Source organism: Carassius gibelio, chromosome A3, assembly GCF_023724105.1.
Source record: "Carassius gibelio isolate Cgi1373 ecotype wild population from Czech Republic chromosome A3, carGib1.2-hapl.c, whole genome shotgun sequence".
NCBI classification, from domain to species: Eukaryota; Metazoa; Chordata; class Actinopteri; order Cypriniformes; family Cyprinidae; genus Carassius; species Carassius gibelio.
This window is the reverse complement of record NC_068373.1, coordinates 13,590,630-13,615,571: the sequence shown is the minus strand read 5'-3', so window position 1 is coordinate 13,615,571 and position 24,942 is coordinate 13,590,630. Positions and strand designations below refer to the sequence as shown.

Here is a 24,942-nt window from a genome sequence, read left to right as displayed (position 1 = left end):
TCTGCTGTCTCAAACAGTTTCTTGTGCCCGTTTGATCAGTTATTATCGCAAAGAATAAATGCTAGACACTTAATACACTGAATTCGTTTAATTGTACACAGGGATTCTTCACATATACAATTTGTACATCTTTTTATTATTGTTATCATGTTATTATTATTTATATTATTATATTTATTTTTTCTCCAAAGGGATATTGTGATGAGAAGTCAAGTTACGTTTAGGAAAACAAAATATGAAAGAAACGAATTCAATGTTCAGAAAAGAAGTGCAAAAAAAAAAAAAAAAAAAAAAACACACATTAAGCAGAATAACATCAAATTATGGGGCAGAATCAGACTGAGTGGTTCCCTAAATTCTTCCTTCACTCTGACTGAATGGCCTCTAAACGGATGCACATGATGAGAAGAAATCTGCATAAACTGAGATTACAATTTATCAATTTCCCACACTGATCTAGAGTCTCAGAATGTCGGCACTTCCTCCTTGTATTTCACCTGGGATTTTGTTTATTTCTGTGTTTGTGTGTGTCTGTATATTTGGACTCTTGGCATTCATGTAGCTCAAACAACAGAGTGTGGTATCAGCAATGCCAATGTCATGGGTTCCATTCCCATCTATAGTTTTGGATTAAAAAATCATCTGCAAATGCATAAATGTAAATACACTGTGTAAATGACTATTAATTTACCTGGTAGTAATATCAGTAAAACTTCAACATGCAAAAAACAGATTTATCCACAGATTTATTGAATATGTGTGCATGTACTGTGTGTAAGCTTGTGAAAATGTGTATATCTGAGTAATATAGTACATCAAAGGATGAAAACACACTTTCGCACTCACCCAATGATGAATATCTGGGTGGTTTAAACTCACACACACATTCAGTCATGTTTAAAGGACTAGTTTAGCCCAAAATGTATTAAACCTAATTTCTAAAATATATTAAAATATTTAACACACACACATACACACACACATATATAAACAAACTTATAAACCACATAAAGAGAAAATAATGACAGAATTTTCTTTTTCGGTGACTGTCCCTTTAAGGATATGGGCTATAAGGATATAAGTGCACAAACTTATGATCGAATGAATATCTAAACATCCACAGATTTGCTTGAACCCTTTTAAACCATTTAAAGCACTGGATAAAACAAAAGGAACTGAGCACAGTACGGAAACTTACACACACACTCACCATGAGCACACACACACACACACAAAAGCTCATATACTGTATACTCGTACACCACAACCATAAACATGTCTAACATCACTGTGTCATTTTAAGTGCATTACAGTGATTTTGGCAGGAAGCCTATAATACTGAACATATAATTCACAGAGCGCCACTGTTTTCTCAATCTGACACACAAATGACTCACATCTTCTGTGTGTAGGTTTATAGAACAATCATCACATTATCAGTTTATCATCAGTTTGGACACTCGCTTGTTTATTCACACATTCGCTCACTCACTGTGTCGATTTATTCACTCTGCATGGATCTTTATTCCTCTTACTCTTAAACATCGACTCTGTTTCTTCCCACTACTGTATGTGAGCTCTCTTTCTCTCTCCCTCTCTGGCATGTAAATAACTATTTGTCTCGACTGGTTGAGTATATTCTTCTGGTTTATCCCAATCTGATACCCATCCTGCCCCAGCACCTCCTCCGTTCGGACCCCCAGCATGGGGGTTGTTTATAGCCCCATACTGTCCACCAGTCCTGTACAGCTCTTCTGTTTCATTGGCCAGTTCGTCCTCTCCCAGAATGCCACACTTCTCCTCACTGGTATTCTCAGCATCCGCCCATGGCTGCTTCTCACCTGATGCAAAGATCCCTGAGAACATATTCAAAACCAGCATTTCAGGAGAGAAATGACAAAAATAATTTAGAATCTTCATTATTTGTGAAATAAAAAGAGATTTAAACACGTTTGCATGATTAGCTGAACATAGTACAACATACCATAAAAGATCACACCCCCATAATGCACCAGTGCTGCAATGAGGAAGACATATTGCCACTCTTCACGTGTCTGCAGGCAAAAAAAACAAAAAAGAAGTAAATAAAACCAATTAAAAACAGAAATCAATTATTTGGCATGTGAAGTTTGTGTGATATTAGTTTGTACCTTATGTTTGGTCATCGCTCCAACTATGAGAGGACACACCATTCCTGACAAAGTTCCCACTCCATTGGAGATTCCCATCAGGATACTGGCATAACGTGGAGCAATATCAAGATGATTCACATTAAACCCTGAAAGAGAAAGAACATAAGAGGAATATGTTTGTCATGCATCTTAACATGTCTCTAAAATTGCAAATGCATATCTTACAATTGCAACTTTATTCCTGATGGTTGCGAAATTATATATCAAAATGAGATTTTTGTGTCTTTATGTCTAACAATGTTACTTCATATCTCACAACGTCACTTTTTATATTTTATTATAATCCTTATCCTACATTTATCTTTTTTTTATATAAAAAGGGCACGAATATGCTTCCATAGAAAATGTATCTGAGTAACTAAGGATAATTTTTGGCCTCAAAGGAAGCAGCGAGTGATATACAGTACAGTACTGTTGAAAAGTTTGGGATCATTGAAAGAAATTAATACTTTTCTCCTGCAAAGATGCATTAAATCAAGAATGGGAATAAAGACAATTTTCATCTCACAAAAGATTTCTGTTTACAAAAGATTTTCTGTTTTATCAAAGAATTCTGGGGTAAAAAGTATTATGGTTTCCACAGAAATATTAAGCAGCACAACAGTTTTCAACATCGATGATAAGAAGAAATGTTTCTGGAGCAGCAAATCAGCACATTAGAATGATTTCTGAAGGATCTGAAGACTGGAGTACTGATGCTGAATATACACTTGAAAACGGTTATTTTAAATTGTGATCATATTTCAGAAGATTACTGTTTTTTCTGCATCTATGTGATCAAAAATTACTATTTTTGATCACATAAATGCAGTCTTGGGAAGCATAAGACACTAAAAGCATGACCCCAAACTTTTGAATGGTAGTGTACACAAAAGCTAAGTGAGTTCTTTATTGTGTTCTTTTTTTTTTTTACTAACCTGAAATTGCAAATCCACTGAAGCCAACAGCCAGCACAAGGAAGGAAATGGCTATTGCTTTAGTATGTGAGAAACCAACAACCAAGAGTAGAGTGGCTTCCATTCCAAACCCTAAAACACACACAACAGTCCAGTGTATTGGATAAAACATACAAGGTTTACTGTGTGTCATGGTGTACCTGTGTCTGAATATACCAATGTCACCAATTTCCTGCATGCTCTGGTGCATCTGTATCTGTGTTATGTGTGTTTGTATGTTGTGTGTGCAGATGATTGTGAGAGAGAGAGTGAGTGTGTCATGCATTGACGCATCAGTGGTTAATGCCCCAGCTGCCATTGCAGGACCAGACAGAGCAAAAATAGGCAGATACTGTAATTGGACTGGCATCAAACACCTATATGCAGTTTCTGCCTCTGCACACCCTCTGTTATTTAAAACACTTTGTGTGCTGGCTTTTATATGTATTATATTATGGGTGTTTATTAAGGCTCATATCATTCTGTTGGTCCTATTATAGTGCTAAAAGTAAAAAATAAATAAGATAAAAAACCTTAAGGGTGAGTAAATAAAGACAGATCTCTTATATTCTTGGGTAAAATGAATATATATTTGACCTTATCTACATCTTACCTCCACAGTTCATGAGTTTTCGGACATTCGTTGTGGTCATTAAATTATGTGTTCTCAGGTAGTCGGCAAGTTGTCCTCCAATTGGCACAATGATGGTCATCACTAAATGAGGAAGTGCAGACACCATCCCCACCTGAGCGACAGAAGGAACAGAAAGAGTAGTTACTGACAAAAAAAAATATCTTCATCCAGCTGCACAGTACTAAACAGTGCATACTGTGTTCCTCAACTGGTTTCTTTTAGGATAAATTTTACTTATAAACACCTCTTTTTTTTTATTATTATCATTTTTACTATACATTTTTATTAGCATGACACAGCAGCCATTCAACAGTTTTAGTTTATAAATGTGTAATATTCTTGGCAGCCAGTAATTCACAGCACAAAACACAAAAACCATGTTTATTCTGATTTCAACTGATATTTACCATAGTCCAGGTTGTTTTCTTATGTATATATATATATATATGCATTGGCATTTTATTGTTTATATTTAGCATTGCTTTTTCCTGCTGTCTGCAACATGTCATAACAGACCTATGATTTATTTTTGCATTGTGACCTGCCAGTTCAGAAGCACTGTTGCAGAGCATCATGAACACTTCACTAATTTAAGTGTGTGTGTTTCACCTTGCTGATTTCAAAGCCAAACACCTCCTCGAAGTAAGCGGGCTGGCTGATGAGGAGCAGGTAGAATGTCCAACTTCTGCAAAAGTTGGCCACAATGATGGCATACACGGGCATGGAGGTAAAGAAGTGCCGCCAGGGAGTGTTAAATTTCTGCAGGGTGGCAAAAAAGCAGAGGTCAAACATATCCAGAACATTGCAGCATGTAGCAATTGTGAAATGATAGAAGATTTATTGTGTGTGTATGTGTGTGTGTGTGTGTGTGACAGTGAGAGGGAAAATGTGTGGAAGAGTGATTCAGAGAGAGAAATAATGCCTGTACCTGCAGAGGGTTGACCAGGCCAGTGGTTTCCCCGATGGCATCCTCAATGTACTTCCTCTCCTCTGGTGAGATGGTTGGATGAGCAGCTGGACTCTCATAGGAAACTAAAATCCAGAAAAGATACCAGAATATCCCAACAGTCCCTGTGAAAAGAGAAACGGATGAGAAGAATTATTTTATATAATGACAATTATGCATTATATATATATATATATACTCTAAAGTATAAGTTTCACCAAGCTCCCCAAGGCTGCATTTATTTGATAAAAAAACAGTAAAGTCAATAATATTGAGAAATATTAAAATATTATTACAAATTAAAATAACTTTTCTTTTTCAATATATATTTTAAAATCAAGTTTATTAAAAGCTTAATTTTCTGACTCATTCCTCCAGTCTTCAGTGTCACATGATCCTTAAGATATCATTCTGATTTGATGATTTGATTAATTATTTCTTGTTATCATCAGTGTTGCAAAAGGTTGTGCTACTTGATATTTTTTGTGGAATCTGTGATGAATATAAAGTGCAATATAAAAGAACAATATAAAAAAATGTTTTGTATCATTATAAATGTCTTTACTGTCATATTTGACTAATTTTATTCATCCTTGTGATTAAACATATTAGGAAAATAAATAATCTTACTGACCCTCAACCTTTGAGTGATAGTGTATATTATATATTGTGAATTAAAATGTTTGGTTTTACTTGCTTTATTAAAAAAACTAAAGTTTATATTAAATAATATATTAAGTAGTATAGAATTAAAATAACATGCTGTATGTATATGCTACTTACCATACACATAAAACACTGAGGACCATCCAGTGTACTGGACTAAGACTCCAGCCAAAGGCATTGCAACAACAGCTCCAGCATATGAACCTATAACATACAGTTTCTTAGTATGCTTCCTCTTATTAGTGCTATCCACTAACATTATCATTAATTGCAGCATTTAACAAAATCAAAAACTGATTCAAGTTCATTCATTAAAGACTAAAAGTGATTTCTATTGATTATATCAGCAGGTGTACAGTATATAATTTATGGATTCAAATGATTGACAGACATCTCACCACAGAACGCTGTTGTTGCCAATCGACTTCTTTCAAGAGGCGGAGCCCATTTGGCCCAGATGCCGTGACATGCAGGATATGACACGCCCTTCCAGTAGAGAAATAAACTGATTTAATGTGTATGCAACCATGATGGTAACAAAAGATTGTGATGCTATGCATTTGGATGAATAAATATTAAACCATTAATATTTCAGTGTACTTCAGATCCACACAAATCCACGCATGCACACAGATGCCATACCTCCACAAGCCCCTGGCAAATCCTGACCATGATAACACACCCATAGTGAACTCTTGCTGCTGCTGGGATCAGCATATTCAGTGTCGATGTGGCCACAATGGCAAAGCCGAACACCCTGAGACCAAACACACAAGCAGTACAGTCAACTGAGGCCAAATCCCAGTCAAATACCATGCTAATATCTCATCAACTGGGGCTGGCAGTCTTTTTCAGTTCACTGAATATTCATCAGGTTTATTATCTCTGTATATAAGCAAACCTTAAATTACACCAGGATCAGAAATGTTGCAATTTTGGCTTTTGCTGAACACACACTGTCATTATATACATTTATTAGTTATTAGTAAAATCATGTAATTTTTTTACAACCTCAAAAGCGGAAAGGTTTGGACGTTTTGTGAAATACAATAAAAACAAAAATATGTTATTTGTTCATTCTCTTCAAGAAGAAAACAAAGAAAACAAAATTCCAACATTTTCACTGGCCAACTTTTACTGTTATTTATTTTGTAAATATATAATTATTTTGATTTTGATGGCTACAACAAAGATCTCATAAAACTCTTTGTATATTTCATCCTAAAAGTGTACGTAAGCACAAAAGCTAGATTTTGCATACACACAAAAGACTTCAGATTTATAAAACCAAATGCAAAAATCCCTGTATAAATCCCAGTCAGGGTAGATTGTGTGTATGTGCATCTTCACCCTGACTCCTCCCAAAACCACCATATGGAGCTTTCAACGCCATGTTTTACTATGCATAACCTCATCTGCATATCATTTACATGTGTATTCTCATCCACGTGACACCATGTTTAACACCGTCAAAGGTACAAGACATTAAGGGAATATGAGGTTTGGAAGAAATAGTGCAGCACCTAAAATCGTCAACCTGCTATCTTGACACACTTCCCACATTTTTTTTCAAAAGTGTGCTTAATTGTTTAGAAGCAGATCTCTTAGAAGTGGTGAATGCCTCACTTCTTTCTGGGACATTTGCAAACGCCCTGAAAACTGCAGTTGTTAAGCCCCTCCTGAAAAAGAGCAAACTTGATAACACCATTCTGAGCAATTATAAACCAATATCTAATCTTCCTTTTATAGGCAGCAAAATTATAGAAAAAGTAGTTTGTAATCACCTGAAAACAAATACTTAAACACAAATTGATACCTGGACAATTTTCAATCTGGTTTCTGACCGCATCACAGCACAAAGACAGCACTCATTTAAGGGGGGGGGGGTGAAATGCTATTTCATGCATACTGAGTTTTTTACACTGTTAAAGAGTTGGATTCCCATGCTAAACATGGACAAAGTTTCAAAAATTAAGTTGTACGTTTGAAGGAGTATTTCTGTTCCAAAAATACTCCTTCCGGTTTGTCACAAGTTTCGGAAAGTTTTTTTCGAGTATGGCTCTGTGTGACGTTAGATGGAGCGGAATTTCCTTATATGGGTCCTGAGGGCACCTCTCCCGGAAGAGCACGCGCTCCCGTATAGCACAGCACTGAGAGCACAACAGACTTCACTGATCAGAGCGAGAGCGTCGCGAAAAGTCACAAAAGAAGTGTGTTTTTGGTTGCCAGGGCAAGACAACCCTGCACAGATTACCAAAAGAGAAACAGCATTAAGGGACCAGTGGATGGAGTTTATTTTTACAGAGCATCAACGGAGTTGTGCAAGTGTTTGTTCCCCTGCATTTCGAAGATGCTTGTTTTACAAACAAGGTGGTCCAGTTTGACGCCGGATGTGCACATCGTTTATTTCTTAAGGTTAATGCAGTCCCAACGAAAAAGGGTCACGATCGTGTGTTGGAACCGCAGGCGGTGAGTAAAACTGCTTCAAATATCTCTGTGTTGTTAACTTAGCTATCGGCACGTAAGCACATCAAGTAAACAACATGCGATGTTGTCATCGAACTGCACTTTCCACATGTACAGCTTAAAAAAAAAAAAAAAAAGACGACAAAGTGGAACTTTCCAAAACCGCTAAGCAAATATATACAGTTTCAGTACGTTACATACCACATAGAGACGTCGTTGCTGATGCTGCTCTTGTTCAATTTCAGCCTCTGGATCTGATTCTGGATCATAAATATACGCTGAATCTGACTGCTAGCCATGGTTTGTTTTGGTTGGTTTTGTCCTCACGGTAATGTCACAGCTTCCAAACGCTCTCAACGCAAAAGCCTACTGGCGCTCGTGATTCTTTAGCTCCGCCCACACGTCACGCCTCCAGCCGGTCGTGTTTTTCCGGGAAAAATCGGTACAGACTATCTTTTTCTTATGAATATAATAAAACTAAAGACTTTTTGGAGTTATGAAGGATGCAGTACTACTCTATAGGTACTCAAGATTAACAGGATATTGAGTGAAAACGAGCATTTCACCCCCCCTTTAAGATAATAAATTATATTTGCTTAAATTCTGACTCTGGCAAAATATGGCTGGTATTGCTAGATCTCAGTGCTGTGTTTGAGACTGTCGATCATAACATACTACTAAAGAGATTCGAAAACTGGGTCGGGCTTTCTTGGATGGTACTCAAATGGTTCAAATGTACACTGGCTTCCAGTTACATTTAGGATTGATTTTAAAGTACTTTTACTTGTAAATAAGTCACTCAATGACCTAGGACTGAACTATATTGCAGATATGTTCACTGAATATAAACCTAACAGAGCACTCAGATCATTAGGATCGAGTCAGTTAGAAATACCAAGGGTTCAAACAAAACGAGGGGAGTCCTCCTTTAGTTACTATGCTGCCCGCAGTTGGAATCGGCTTCCAGAAGAGATCAGATGCTAAAACACTAGTCACATTTAAATCTAGACTTAAAACTCATCTGTTTAGCTGTGCATCTGTTGAATGTTTTAAAATTGCTTGTTTTTATTTTTGTTATTATTTTTTCTTCATGATTATTTTAATTTCTTTTATGTTAAGCACTTTGAATTACCATTGTGTATGAAATGTGCTATATAAATAAACTTGCCTTGCCTTGCCTAAATTGTTTTAAACAATTAAAATTTTTGTGGAAAGATGTGCCAATCTTACCAATTTCGTCAAGTTGTATCCTTCAAATACAGTGGTATTTTTCATAATGTTGTGGAGATGCCTTCACAAGACATCACCTCTGTGCAGCAGTAGTTGTACTGTAAGCTATTATCACTGGACCTATTCAAACCGGACAATGGACCATTCGACCACCGAATCCAGCAGTGTCTGCCATAATATTGAAGTAAGTGCGCATCATTGATCATTGCTCTCACTAAAAATATTTTCTAATAACTTGAATTATTGTGCACTTGGCACACTCCTCATTGTCATTAAAACATAGCATGCCACAGTAAAAGTTTTCAAGCACATCCTCTACAAATAGATTTGTATAATTTTGTTTTAACTTCTACGTAATGACTTTGTGTAATTCCAGTGCTTATCTCCATTAATGAGAGTGGAATAATGTAAATGTGTATATTGACATGAAAACAGAGTTTAAAATTGTCGTTTACTTCATTACTTTTCTCTCTTCAGTTATAAAAGTCAGCACGCATGTGTCAGAGTTTGTGTGCAGGTGCGCAAATTTTCCCATCAAGTTTGTTTTTGTAAATCCCACCTTTTGTTTTTGCATCTGTTGCTAATGAAAGTCTGGATGGACCCTTTGGTCTTTGAGACTGGAAACTCAATATCCATTTTTTCCAGAAAGAATATTCCACTGTCTTTTTGACTATCTGAGATGAGCTCTGGACCAGAGAACCCTGTGGCATCACTGCATATAATTAATGTATAATTATCTCCTGTAGAGTAACAAAGATTCAAGTCATATTTATTGATGCAGCCAGCGGCAGACTGTTAAGTGACAGTAGTTTTCCTGAGCCCATGTGGCTATATTTAACACCATAGCAGGACAGTTTCTTATGCCATCTAAGGGCTCAAAGGTCCTGCACATTCAACTCATTTCATAATATTATATATAGTAGCAGGTATGCCATATTAAGATGCTGATTAAACATGGCCACAATAAAAGGCCACTCTAAAATGTGCAGTATTACTGTACTGGGGGGTACGGGGGCTCCGAAAACCAGTCAGTATCTGTTGTGACCACCATTTGCTTCACACAGTGCAACACATCTCCTTCACATAGAGTTGATCAGGTTGTTGATTGTGGCCTGTGTAATGTTGGTCCACTCCTCTTCAATGGCTGTCTGAAGTTGCTGGATATTGGCAGGAACTGGAACGCGCTGTCGTATACGCCGATCCAGAGCATCCCAAGCATGCTCAATGGGTGCCATGTCCGGTGAGTATGCTGGCCATGCAGGAACTGGGATGTTTTCTGCCTCCAGAAACTGTGTACAGATCCTAACAACATGGGGCCATGCATTATCATGCTGCAACATGAGGTGATGGTCATGGATGAATGGCACAACAATGGGCCTCAGGATTTGTCACGGTATCTCTGTGCATTCAAAATGCCATCAATAAAATGCACCTGTGTTCGTTGTCCATAATACACTGCCCATACCATAAACCACCGCCACCATGGGCCACTCGATCCACAACACTGACATCAGCAAACCACTCACCCATATGACGCCAATCACGCTGTCTGCCCTGTACAGTGAAAACTGGGATTGATCAGAAAACTTCTCCAAAGTGCCAGATGCCATCAAATATGAACATTTGCCCACTCAAGTAAGTTACGATGACGAACTGCAGTCAGGTCGAGACCCCAGTGAAGACGACGAGCATGCAGGTAAGCTTCCCTGAGATGGTTTCTGACCATTTGTGCAGAAATTCTTTAGGTATGCAAACAGATTGTTGCAGCAGTTGTCCAAGTGACTGGTCTCAGATGATCTTGGAGGTGAAGATGCTGGATGTGAAGGTCCTGGGCTGGTGTGGTTACACATGGTCTGTGGTTGTGAGGCCGGTTGGATGTACTGCCAAATTCTCTGAAATGCTTTTGGAGACGGCTTATGATAGAGAAATTAACATTCAATTCATGGCCAACAGCTCTGGTGGACATTCCTGCAGTCACTTGCAACATGCACATTTTAGAGTGGCATTTTATTGTGGCCAGCCTAAGGTACACCTGTGCAATAATCATGCTGTCTAATCAGCATCTTGATATGCCACACCTGTGAGGTGGATGGATTACCTCGGCAAAGGAGAAGTGCTCACTAACGCAGATTTAGACAGATTTAAGAGAAACGGGCCTTTTGTGTACATATAAAAAGTCTTAGATCTTTGAGTTCAGCTCATGAAAAATGGGGGCAAAAACAAAAGTGCTGCGTTCATAATTTTGTTCAGTATATTACCAATCCAAAACCTGATTGTGAACTCTTTCAAAACAGTTTAATTTGTATATTCTTTATCCTTTTCACTTTTATTTAGCCTCTGTCCCAACTTTTTTGGATTGTGTTGCAGCCATCAAAAACAAAATTTGTTTATGTTTACAAAATACATTTAAGTTGTTCATTGAAAACTTTGGAAATATATTCTTTTACTTTTGTCAATTAAATGAAAGTTAAAGATTTTATTGCATTTTACAAATGTCCTAACATTTCTGGAATTGGGGTCGTAATCATATGTGGGGTGAGCTGCCACAATGGAACAACAGCCAGTGCAAAAGATACACATTTGCATAACTGGACATTTGACTCAGTCAGACTCCTCCCACTTAAATAACACATTTTCATTCATAATACTCTTGAGGGAAAGAACAAAAAATCAATTCGCTGATCACCTTACCGGTTTGCGGCAAACCTTTGGCATATGAATCCCCCGGGGATTTGTGTGACGATGTAACCCCAGAAGAATGAGCCATGTATCATCCCTACTGTCTCGGGGTCCCATGTGAACTGAGCCTCCTGGGTGGGAAAAGACAGAGTCATACTCTTTGCATCCAACTTATATTTGACAGTATTCTGTGCAAAATATTGTCAGCCCTGTCTTTCTGTGTCTTGTGTTTTCCTCCCCCGTGTCCTTTCCATGACCCTGTTTGCACAAATACATTTATGTTTATTTCTCCCAGGTGTTTCTCATCATCCCCTCGTCTTGTCATGTGTATTTGAAGTTCTTAGTTCTGCGTCTGATATTGAACGTCATCTTCCTTGCTATGTTTGTGTTCCTGGTTTCTTTGGATGTTTATTAAAGTCGGTTCCTTTAAAGTATTCTCCATGTCTCCTCGTTCCTCACTCCGTGCTCCAACACAGTAGCGCAGTGTGACAAATATGAGAATACTTCAGTCAAAGTGCACTGAAAAATTATTACACATCATTCTTCAAAGCATCAAATATTTATGCCGTCATCACCCGGGTGTTGATAGCACACATGCACAGGTGAGGCATGAACAGCACACGATGCTATCTCTGATTAAAACTAAACTCATTTAAGCCTCGCCTGAGCCAGAAGATGCGAATGAGAACTCACGCATGCAGTGAGAAGATTTGTGTGTGCACTCATCCGAAACATCAAACCTGCGTCTCAGAAAGCACGCAAAATTGAAATCTCTTTCAAGACTTGTGCTTGAATGCAGGGCCGTATTAAGACCGTGTAGTGTCCCCTGGGCACTTTTGATTCATTTTCTGTAGCAGTAAAAAAAAATGACACATTTGCGCGTACTTGTTGTGGACCAACTCAACTCTGACAGATTAGGGACGGAAGGGGGGGACTGATAGTGGTCATGTAATATTTATTTATTTATAATTTATTATTTGTGGCGAGTGGGGCGGGGCCGAGAGGCGTGGGAACGAGGAGTGAGGCCAGGTGTAGTGATTGGAGATGAGCTACACCTGCGCCCCACCGCCGGTATCGAGTCCCACGTAGTAGATGGAAGGATATAAAACTGGGGCGACTATAGTGTAGGACAAGAAAGGACCAGGCCTGGACCATATTTTATGTTTTGGCTTTTATTTGCGCACACCAGTCGTCCGTGAGGGGCTGGTGCGCTGTTTTGTGTTTATTTTTGAACTATTAAAATGGTTTGATTGTCCGCCGGTTCCCGCCTCCTTCTTCCCGATGAATAGGAAGTTTTTATCATTACATTATTATTATTATTATTGTTAAGTTAGTGTTCATAAACGAGTTATGTATGGTATTTCAAGAATTTCAAGTTAATAATTAAACAATTTATGAAAAATATTTTTAAAGCTTGTGTCATGTGGTGCCCCCCTAGTTGTTGTGAATGGTTGGTGCCCCTGGGCACTGGCCCAAGTGCCCTTATGGATAATCCGGCTCTGCTTGAATGGACCAATTCTCAAAAAAAATAATAATAATAATAATAATTTGAAGTCAACATTCCTGTCTTGGTGAGTTTCCTAGCAGACAGAGTCGGTTGAACGTACAGATACCCTGATACCCTGGATCCGTGCATTGTCTTAAAACTTTTAATGTTAATCAAACAATAAAAGACAAGAAATCATTAATTGCTCTTGATTGAATAGCTTTTGTAACTTTGATAAGGATTCATTTTTAAATTTATACAGTCAAATATGCAGTGTTATTTTACAATAGACTTTATTAAATTTCTATTATATATAGTATAAGTCGCATCAGTCCAAAAATAAGTCATGATGAGGAAAAAACATAGTCGCACCGGACTATAAGTCGCATTTATTTAGAACCAAGAACCAAGAGAAAACATTACTGTCTCCAGCCGCGAGAGGGAGCTCTATGTTTCAGTGTAGACTACAGGAGCACTCAGCAGCATAGAGTGCGCAGACGGTAATGTTTTCACTTGGTTCATTTCTATTGGTTCATGTCAAATTAATTTTGATAAATAAGTCGCACCTGACTATATGTCGCAGGACCAGCCAAAAAATGAAAAAAGTGCGACTTATAGTCCGGAAAATACGGCATAGACATACCTAAAAAACCTGAAAAGTACTGTTTATTTTATTTGTATATCTGCTATTTTATATTTCTTTGTGCTGTGGCTTGTCGTTAGATTAATTGTTCTTATTTTGATTTTTTGACATAATATTTTTTTTTCCCTAAACATAACACATTCCTAACTGTACCAATACGATGACAAAACTGTGATACAAACCGAACCTGGAGTAATTTGAATTGTTACACTTTACGCATTTATCCATGCTTAATGAATATCGTTTGTATCTTATATTTTAAAAAGGCCAATAATATACGTAAAAATGGCCAAACAACTATTTCTTTGTTCCGTTTCCAAATAAATTTTCTGACTCCTTTTCTGACTTTTCTGTCCACTCTTTATATTAATTTTTTTTTACTGAATGCACTTTTAATTAATTAAGTAAAAAATTGAGCAGTGACACTGACCACTATGACAGGTTTCTTTCCGTAGTACACCGTGTGGTCGTTGACCATGCTGACGATGGCCACACCCAGGTTACAGCGGATGCCGAACGAGATGCAGAAGCCCAGGCCTGACAGGATGGCGATGATGTAACGACGAGGCAACCCGAAACATGTGCAGTCCACGATGGGAAGCTCCTTCTCCTCCACCAGCTCCGGACGACCCTCCGCTGACAGCTCGATAGTCTCACCATTCTGCTGCCGTTTCTCGAGGAGTCTGGATGTGAACACAGAAAGTATAACGCCAATGTGAGTTGAGTACACATGAAGAACATAAAATTCTGCATTGTATAAACAGTTGTTTCAGCTTTTGAAGGGTAAATTGTCAAATTTTGAAGGAAAACATCTAAATTGGAGTGCAGAAGACATTGTACAGGTAAAAAAAAATATATTGTGTTGTAGTACACCACAAACATGCAAGTAAGAACATTAACCCTGTGTTTAGGAATGTACGATGTGAAAGGTCAGATTATGAATATGAACACCCTTTACCCAGGGTTCAGAATGATCCATTGTTAACTATTTCAGGTGAGAAAAGCCCTAGAGGACCAAAAGGTCAAAAATACTTTAATCCAGATAAATTTTTAGGCCACATACTATGAGGACAGTCCTGGATTAATCTGAGGTTAAGTGTCTTAAGGACACAATGGTACTTTAAAGGACCATTAAAGGTCTTGCTCCTTGTGGGGTCAAACCAGGTCAATTTCTGTTACCAGTCCTGAGCACTACTCACTACACCTCCCACTGAAAATTACTGATACGAAAAATGTTGCCACCAGTTTAGGTGTTTATGCACCGTATGCTTAGCGTTTGTATATTCAAATATTTTATGATCCAGATCAACTATACATTTAACATGCATGAAGCTAGGATATGAAGTCACATACACTAGGGAACCCTCATAGGTCGTATAACTGCATCACAAAACCCACCTAAAAACAGGTGGGATGCAGAGGGAAGACACAGAGGGAGAGGGGACATGGTACAAGAATGAGGAGTCTCACTGGATAGCAGTACATGAGTACACGAGTCCAGCAGAGACCTAAAGAGAGACCATCTGGGTATGCAACCTGTCTGCAACGTTTACAGCCAATAAAACATGCCTACATAGAAGCACACAAGCAAACACTTTCCCAGACATATGCTCTGAAGCTTACAATCAGTATATGATTTTAATGTGCAGACAAAATGAATGCAGAGCTTATCTAATGCTTACCATTAAATCTGATATACTGTATATATATGTGTGTGTGTGTGTGTGTGTGTGTGTGCAACTACCATTCAAAAGTTTGAGATCAGTAAGATTTAAAAAAAATAAAATAATACTTTTATTCAACAAGAATGCAATTAATTGATCAAAAGTCAAATTATTATTATAATGTTGCATAGTTTCAGGTAAAGTTATATGACAGCTTTACTTCACAGGAATAAATTACATTTTAAAACATATGAATTTTTTTATTTTAAATTATAATATTTTGCAATAATATTTATTATCAAATAAGTGCAAACTTAAAATGTAATATATTCCATAAAAAGAGAGAGAGAGACAGTTTCACTTTCATATATATATATATATATATATATATATATATATATATGTATATATATTTCTGAGCTCCACAAACCTCATACACATATATATACACTCCCTCTATAATTCTTTCTCTTTATTTTTCTCATTCGGTCACTGTTCCTACAAAAGCAGATCCCTTATAATCCCCTCAACCTCAAACAACACACACTCAGACACAAGTGAAGAGAAATGATGATAGCATGTGTGCTCGTATGTTGAGGAGCACTTTAATTCTGCAGCAATGATGTGTTGTACAGAAACTAAAAAGATGTCTCATGGACATTAAAAAAAGAGCAATGTATTTCGATTATAACTAAAATCTCTGCCTCCCATGACTCATGTATGTCCCTCCCCTACACTTTCCTCATTCCATCTCTTATCCACTGATAATCTGTGGCATCCCCCTCAGATCAGGATTACAGAAATTAAAGACTTCCAGAGAAAATAATATATACAAAAAGATGACAGAGTAGAATGAAAGAAAAATAGAGAAAAAGAGGACAGAAGTGAGTGTCTGTCTACAATATAACTCACACACATTCACTCAGGAAGAAGTATAATTAAGGTTAAAGCTAGTTAAAAACAGATTGCTGCCAACAGCAGCACATATGCTACCTACTAATGAGAATGACTGTTGGCTGTAATTAATATTTATTTTACAGTGTATTTTACCTCTTTAAATCATGTGAACATTGCAAAAACAAAAACAACATAACCCAGGATTACAGATCATGCACTTCTGCATCTTGTTCCATGGTTCATGATGCACCTGCTGACCTGTAAATGTCTGTGTGTGTGTGTGTGTGTGTGTGTGTGTGTGTGTGTGTGTGTGTGTGTGTGTGTGTGTTAGGCTCTCTAATTAGAGACAGGTGTACAACAGAAGAGGGTGGTATGAGGACCTTGCCACGACAAACACTTTATATTGGCAAAAGACACACTGACAGATTCCTGTCCAGTAGCATCTACTTCTATGTCAGCATATTATAAATATCTCACACATATACCAAAGTTGGATCAGACACAAACACATCTGCATACTCGTTATAACAGCACTATTTCAGCAAATGGATAATAGTATTTATTGATCTAGTCGTACAATTCTCAAATAGACACACATCCCTTACTCTTAATCAGCATGCCACTTATTCGTTAATAAAGTTAATAAATAGTTAATAATTCGTTAATAAAGAATGTTCTATGGTTATTTTTTAACTAAAACTAAAATGTATCTATATATTTATTTTACTTGAAATAAAATACAAAATGTAAATGTTAAAATATTGATTTTCCAATGGAACATTTCTCAATTTTGTTTAGTTAAAATTGCAGGACTAAAATAAACTAAATCAATTAAAACATAAACAAATTTGTAAAATATACATTGACATTTATTTTTCCCAAAGAAATATAATATTAATATTTATGATAATTACAAATACACACAACAAAACTAAAACTTCAACTATAAATTAATGTAAAAACAGTAAATATAAAGATTAAACTAAATTCAAAATATTAACAAAAACTAAGTAAAATGACTCTCTCATAGCCTCAAAGTGACCTTTAATCTCTGCAAAAACAGCATATCATCCAGGTATTTTTCACCTAATGATTTATGGATATATGGGCTGTGTCAGACTATGACTGCTCTCCTACTAGACAAAAATAGTATATGAAAAGATTTGCACAGTATGTCCAAATTCACAGTATTGATAAAATAGTAGGGGAGGAGTATAGATGACCTACTATTTAAGATTATGTGTGCTTTCAGTGGAGTTTGAATGGCAGCGAGGAGACACTATACGTACTGATGCTATTGGGTCACATGACATGACAATTACAACATAACGAATGTAGTATATCCGGATTACATGCATACTACACATAACATCTACTGTACAACCATCTTTTATTTATTTATTTATTAATTACTTTTTAAAAAATGTTTTAGGTAATATTGTACCATTTTATTAAATAGCATATAATTACAATTATTACAATAATTACTCATTATTAAATATAATAATTATACAAATATTTTATTAAAAATATATTTAAATAAATTAAATTGTTTGTTTTATACATTTAATCATTTTACATTTTATCTTTTGTGCAGCATATGCCCTTTTCAAAATAAACACAGTTTTCAACAATGAAAAGTCCAAGACAGTATTTGCATGTTGCAGGACAGCATTATGATTATTAATGATGAACATGTATTACACCATGTGACCATCACAGATATAAAAGAAAAGAAAAGAAAAAAAAAGACAATCCAGAATTCCAAATCATGCTGTGTCTCATATTGTGCAAGATCATGTTCCATGGTTCATTAGTGTTGCGAATTTGTATTCAAGTTTTGAGTCGAGACATGTAGATTTCTGTTGACACCTACACAAACACATCAAACATACATTGACACACATGTACTCTTTCCCATTTAATCTTGCTGTAAGAGGATAAAGGCACAACAGCAAAATAATTACATAATCCTACACTTCTCTCGCCAACCCCCCTCTCTCTGACCATCACTTCATCTCTGTTCTGTTCTGCCTTTTATCATCTTAGCTCACTATTTTCCAGCCGTTTCTTGTAGAGAGCTGTTCTGAATTTACTCGTCTCTGTGACTTTGTTTGATTAATTTCATTAAAAATTCTGATGATATTGTATAAAGGTAACAGATTAAAACTCATCCACAAATCTCTTTCCTCACACATTTCTGTTGTACCATCAGTGTTGTTCTGTGGTTTTTATGCCAAACTCCTCTGACCCTCCCCTGTGTCTATTGAACAGATTGGGTCTCAGTGGGACCGTGTCACCTGGGGAGATACTTCCCCCCCCTCCTGACACACACACACACATGCAAACGTATACACATCCCAGCAGCCTGACCTTCACATGCTTTCAGATCTTTCTTGCCGTCTAGTCAACACGTAAAACAGGAATGACGAGCAAGAATAAATCTGTGCAAAATAGTGCCTGGCACATCTAGGAAACATTACCTTAGCACCATTAGCTGACCACATCCTATTTGTAAATGCAAGTTTTAATTTACTTTTTAGTTAAAGGGTTAGTTCGTCCAAAAATGAAAATGATGTCATTAATAACTCACCCTCATGTTGTTCCAAACATGTAAGACCTCCTTTTATCTTCGGAACACAGTTTAAGATATTTTAGATTTAGTCCGAGAGCTCTCAGTCCCTCCATTGAACCTGTGTGTACGGTATACTGTCCATGTCCAGAAAGGTAAGAAAAACATCATCAAAGTAGTCCATGTGACATCAGAGGGACCGTTGGAATTTTTTGAAGCATCGAAAATACATTTTGGTCCAAAAATAGCAAAAACGACGACTTTATTCAGCATTGTCTTCTCTTCCGTGTCTGTTGTGAGAGAGAGTTCAAATCAAAGCAGGATATCCGGTTCGCGAACGAATCATTCAGTTCACCAAATCGAACTGAATTGTTTTAAATGATTCGCATCTCTAATACGCATTAATCCACAAATGACTTAAACTGTTCACTTTTTTTAATGTGACTGACACTCCCTCTGAGTTCAAACAAACCAATATCCCGGAGTAATTCATGTACTCAAACAGTACACTGACTGAACTGCTGTGATGAACACCGAGCCGAGCCAGATAACGAACAATAGACTGACTCGTTCATGAGTGAAGAACCGGTTGCATCGGTGTTCGGATCACCAGTAGTTCTTTCTGACAGTTCGATTCAATAAACCGGTTGAAGAAAACATTTCACCGGTTCTTTTGCGCTCGACGTAATGGCGTCATTTGCGATGATTGCCCTTGATTCAAGCCTTCGGTTTACCCGCACCCATAACACTAGCACAGAATCAGTTCAGAATCAATCACCAAAAGAATCAGTTCGGTTCAGACGCTATGTGTGTCGGTCTGCTTCACGCTGAATCACACATGCGCAGTATCATCGGCTCCTCGGTTCACGAATCGGACGCGTCTGACAGAAACGGTTCTTGACTCGTGAACGAGTCAATGTTTTGTTCGTTATCTGGCTCGGCTCGGTGTTCATCTTCAGTTCTCTCTTCACAGCAGTTCAGCCAATGTACCGTTTGAGTACATGAATTACTCCGAGATATTGGTTTGTTTGAACTTAGAGGGAGTGTCAGCCACATTAAAAAAGTTAACAGCTTAATTCATTTGTGGATAAATGCGCATTAGAGACGCGAACCGTTTAAAACGATTCAGTTCGATTTGGTGAACTGAATGATTCGTTCGCGAACCGGATTTCCAGACTGCTTTGATTTGAACTATCTCTCACACAGACACGGAAGAGAAGACAATGCTGAATAAAGTCGTCATTTTTGCTATTTTTGGACCAAAATGTATTTTCGATGCATCAAAAAAATTCTAACTGACCCTCTGATGTCACATGGACTACTTTGAAGATGTTTTTCTTACCTTTCTGGACATGGACAGTATACCGTACACACAGATTCAATGGAGGGACTGAGAGCTCTCGGACTAAATCTAAAATATCTTAAACTGTGTTCTGAAGATAAAAGGAGGTCTTACATGTTTGGAACAACATGAGGGTGAGTTATTAATGACATAATTTTCATTTTTGGGCGAACTAACCCTTTAAGACCTAAAATGTTTCTGTTGGAATCAGAATGAGTCAGAAATCTGGACAAAAATTTAATTCATTTTGGAACAAAAATACTGAGGAGTACAAAATGTATGAGTGTTTTCATAACACTTAAATTAATAATTTGGTACTTTAAATCAGCGGTTTTAAAACATGAAAATTTATAATAAAACGTATTTTGAAATGATAGTCTTAAAATAATCTCATCAAAAATAACATTTTATAAAAACTTAGTGTACTTGTTTTTCAAACAAATCACTGAAGTAAATATCATTTTTAAACAAAAATTATTTTACAATAAATCACAGAATGAATCTCAAGTTGTAACTCATCGAGCTGTAGTTTTGTCTATTTACTATGTGTGAAAAAAGCATTTAGGTTGCGTATTTAGGATCATAAAGCTATGAAATTATCCTTTGCCAAACAAAAGAGTCAACATTTTTACTGTCATCAACTCTGTGGATAAACCGTTAATTATTTTTAAGATAAATGACTGACTTTTTGTGAGGCATATGTTGGTCATTGACAATAAACAGTGAAAAGTGTGATTTAAGATCATTTACTTATAATTAAAACCAACTATCCCTCAGTGAAGAATGACTGAATGTGAAGAGTGAGGTGAGCAGAGGGAACACTGCAGGTGTGAAGCGTGTGTTTGCTAGCCTGTGAGGCAAACAGTAGGAGAAGGAGACGCATTGCTGAGCTTTAAATGATTAATCAGCTGCTGATGCTTTCTCTAGAATATTATCAGGGATACAGAGTCTCACAGCTAAAGATGAGAGGCAGAAATCCAAATCAACAAACTTTTCCACAGATAGCCTACCATTCCTGTAGTTTCACACTTAAAAAGGCACAGATGGTCAGATTTAAGATTTCTAGTATGCGGACAAAACCACGTTTTATTCAAAAACTTCTATTAAATTCAGTCCCAAAGGGTCACCACGGCGCACGTGCGGCATCGCTAAAGAACGCGCGGTGCGTGCTACCCTTCACTTAATCCTGCGAGCTCGCGAGAGACGACGAAGTGATGGGGAGGGGGCGCTCGGGGATTTGTAGGGCCGACAGCTGTGTGTGGGTGTGTACTGGCTTCTCATGGGCTATTTTCGAACTGGATTTAAACGTTTCGTTTCTACATAAAATCCATTGGAAAAGTATGCGAAAAAGCGCATGGTCAGTGACATTAAACATTGACGACTCTCTGGACATCGCACATAGCCTACTCTACAAAAACTCTATAAAATGTATATATATATATATATATATATATATATATATATATATATATATATATATATATATATATATATATATATATATATATATAACAAGACTATGATGTTAGTGGTTATCAAACATTTTCCCTGGCATTAGACAAACCTATTCGAAAGGGATGTACTTTGACCTTTTGGGAAGTCCATCCTGTCAGAATTTGCGCCTAAAACAGATATATCCTATCGAATTAACAAGATTTATCTTCTTAATCTGTCATGACAAAATACTTCCTTCCTTTCTACTTAGTTTTAAAACATAATACAGCTGATTAAATAAATTCGGCTAGCCTACTTCATTATTCATTCTTACACGTTTATTGTTAATAGTATTAAAATACTTGTTATTTTTTGGTATGGGACGTTTGTATTATGTTTAGTACTCGTGCGTATTAAGATCAAATTTGGTCAACTCTGCTTTGACAACTAGCGCGTGGAATCAGAATGTGTATGTGTGCGTGTGTGTGTCCCGGGACGGGCGAGCTGTGCAGTGATGCGCGGGACTATCCTACCTGATGCTCAGGTGGAATAAAAAGGTTCGTTTGAAAAATGAACTCGCTCACGCGCACAGATAGGCAACTAGAGAGCAAGCCACCAATGCCACGCGTCGGATGTCTGTGGCACCAGGTTAGCCGCGAACTAATCTGATCCATCTGGACAATCTTCTCAATCGGACAGAGTGGACGCATTACATAAGAACACCTTTGACTGAGATTCAATCACGACAAGGGTGTGCACCTGACGTCTTAATACACCAATAGAGAAGTGCATAGGCCTAATCACTTTTTTGATAGTAAACTTGATGTAATACGGTTTCACCAGCACGTCTTCTATAGCCTAAATGAGCTGTCAGATCCGGTCACTGTCTTTAACTCATCGACATCGCCTTTGAATTACGGATGTTTTCTCAATACCACGATATCGAATTTTTTTTTAACAATTTTAAACGCTATGTTTCGCCTTTAAACAAGAATACGGAGAAACCAATCGAGAAATATAAAACAATTAAATGTAAACTTTTTAAAGTACCAAGTGGTTTCAGGATATTAAGATACTTACCTGTGTATTTTCCCCAAAGTTTTTCCTGCCTGAGCCTTAAAACGGTCCGGACGGATCTCCATCCTCGCGACTTCCGAGTCCGACCGGTGTGCTCCTGTCCCGTGAGCCCCCTCTCTCTCTCTCTCTCTCTCTCTCTCTCTCTCTCTCTCTCTCTCTCTCTCTCTCTCTCAGATTTCTCTCACAGATTTCTCTCACGATCTGTGGACCAGTTATCTAACTGGCTTTCTTTTTTTGTCTCTGTCCAAGGTCCTGAATATATATATATATATATATATATATATATATATATATATGTGTGTGTGTGTGTGTGTGTGTGTGTGTGTGTGTGTGGAGAGAGAGAGAGAGAGAGCGCATGTATATATATATATATATATATATATATATATATATATATATATATATATAGCCTATATATATAATTTTTTTAAAGATATACCTTGATCAGGTTACCTGCCCGTAATAATCTAGCTACAGTAAATATCACAATTTGTCACCTGTAAATAAAAGTTGTGTTTGGGCCAGAGTTTCTCAACATCATGTGATGGTGCTTGAGGTCCTTGTGTGATAATTTATGTGTAGTTTATCGCCACCTTGTGTTTAATACAGAGATATTTTCAGATTTAAATTATACCGATAATTTGTAAATTCATTAACGGTAATTAATAGCTTACACAATTGAGATACGTTTGCCAGAAAACGCAAGATTTCATATAAACTAACATTTAAACAAGGGATAGGGAACGTTGATCCTGGAGGGCCACTGTCCTGCAGAGTTTAGCTCCAACCCTGTAAAAAAAAACCTACCTGTATCCTGAAGACCTTAATTAGCTTGTTCAGGTGTGTTTGATTAGGGTTAGAGCTAAACTCTTCAGGGACACAGGCCCTCCAGGATCAACGTTCCCCATCCCGGATCTAAACCAACCGGTAGCCTATTCAGGTCAAAATCTTATTTTCATGATTATAACATAAAATCAGACTGAATCAACCTTTCTATATTTTTTTGTATGGTCACACGAACAACAAAAATATAGACAGGTCGATTCAGGCTGTTTATATATATATATATTGAAAAAAACTAAATAAATATTAATGAAAGAAATAATGTGCCAAATTACTTTTTAATAATATTTGTAATCTAATTTTTTATAATAATAATAATAATAATACTTTAGTTTCTTTTTTATTTACTGTTTTAATAAGCATGAGAGACTTCTTTCAAAATCCTTAAACAATCCTGTTTACACAACAGCAGTGTATGTGTTAAAATACACAAAACTTTTTTCAAAATAAATAAGGTCATACAAGTTTGGAAAATCATGAAGGTGAGTAAATTACAACAGATTTTTTGTCCCTTTAAAAGTATTTAGAGTCACCATTCCTTTTTTTTTTTTTTTTAATAGAAGTTAGTTCATAATGTTTCATCTTATTTGAGAGTGTATAATACCGTGGTGTGGTTCCAAGCTGTGTAAGTGGGCCGTTTAAAGACCATGCGGAGAAGACTAGCAGCCAGCAATCCCAGCATGCCAAGCAGACCAACATACTTCCACAAATAGCGATAAACCACTGGAGAGTGCCAGTGCAGCATCACCTCCACATCATCCAAGAAACTGAAGAACAGCAAATACAATGAGGATTAAAAAAGGCTTTAACAGCCGATCTCACAAACCTTATTAACTCCAGGATAATCATAATAGAAATCTATCATTTCACATTTCATCTCACCGATCAGCACCGTAAATCCATGCCACGCTGACAGTTTCAAAAAACAACAATGATGATCAGTGGCAATGTGGCAGAATAGTCATCAAACATGGTCACGAAATAGTTGCCACTTCTCTGAGTGAATAGCAGGCAAATGAAGAGGCCCAGGATACAGCTACAAACTGCAAATTATACAATCATATTGCCAAGTTATGTGACTTTTATAGCCAGGGTATAATAGCCTTTAGTATTATTATATATATATATTACTGACCTCAAACCTTTGAACAGTAATGTGTGTCCTATGGATCACAGAGCCATAACCCAGACCCAGAGCAAAAGAACACCTGTGTAGCAGCCTGACGCCACACCTGC

General features: G+C 37.0%; 1 protein-coding gene across 1 annotated transcript; it reads right to left on the bottom strand.

Moving 5' to 3' along the window:
* Positions 1-73: 73 nt before the first annotated feature.
* LOC127948108 (vesicular glutamate transporter 1-like) lies at positions 74-23,002 on the bottom strand. Its single transcript, XM_052544716.1, has 13 exons — positions 22,867-23,002; positions 14,308-14,560; positions 11,761-11,879; positions 6,016-6,130; positions 5,772-5,859; positions 5,491-5,577; positions 4,690-4,832; positions 4,371-4,520; positions 3,741-3,873; positions 3,110-3,220; positions 2,151-2,278; positions 1,985-2,054; positions 74-1,856 (listed from the first exon to the last, which is right to left on the bottom strand). The coding sequence occupies exons 1-13, from the start codon at positions 22,926-22,928 to the stop codon at positions 1,564-1,566; spliced, it is 1,752 nt and encodes a 583-aa protein (XP_052400676.1). The 5' UTR covers positions 22,929-23,002; the 3' UTR covers positions 74-1,563.
* Positions 23,003-24,942: the final 1,940 nt, after the last annotated feature.

Bases quoted from the DNA above. Each gene is read 5' to 3' on its own strand.
- LOC127948108 (XM_052544716.1), bottom strand. From the start codon at position 22,928: ATGGAGATCCGTCCGGACCGTTTTAAGGCTCAGGCAGGAAAAACTTTG. The intron at 14,561-22,866 runs GTAAGTATCTTA...GTTCACATCCAG, and splicing joins ACTTTGGGGAAAATACACAG to ACTCCTCGAGAAACGGCAGC. The intron at 5,578-5,771 runs GTGAGATGTCTG...TGTATGTTATAG, and splicing joins GGCAACAACAGCGTTCTGTG to GTTCATATGCTGGAGCTGTT.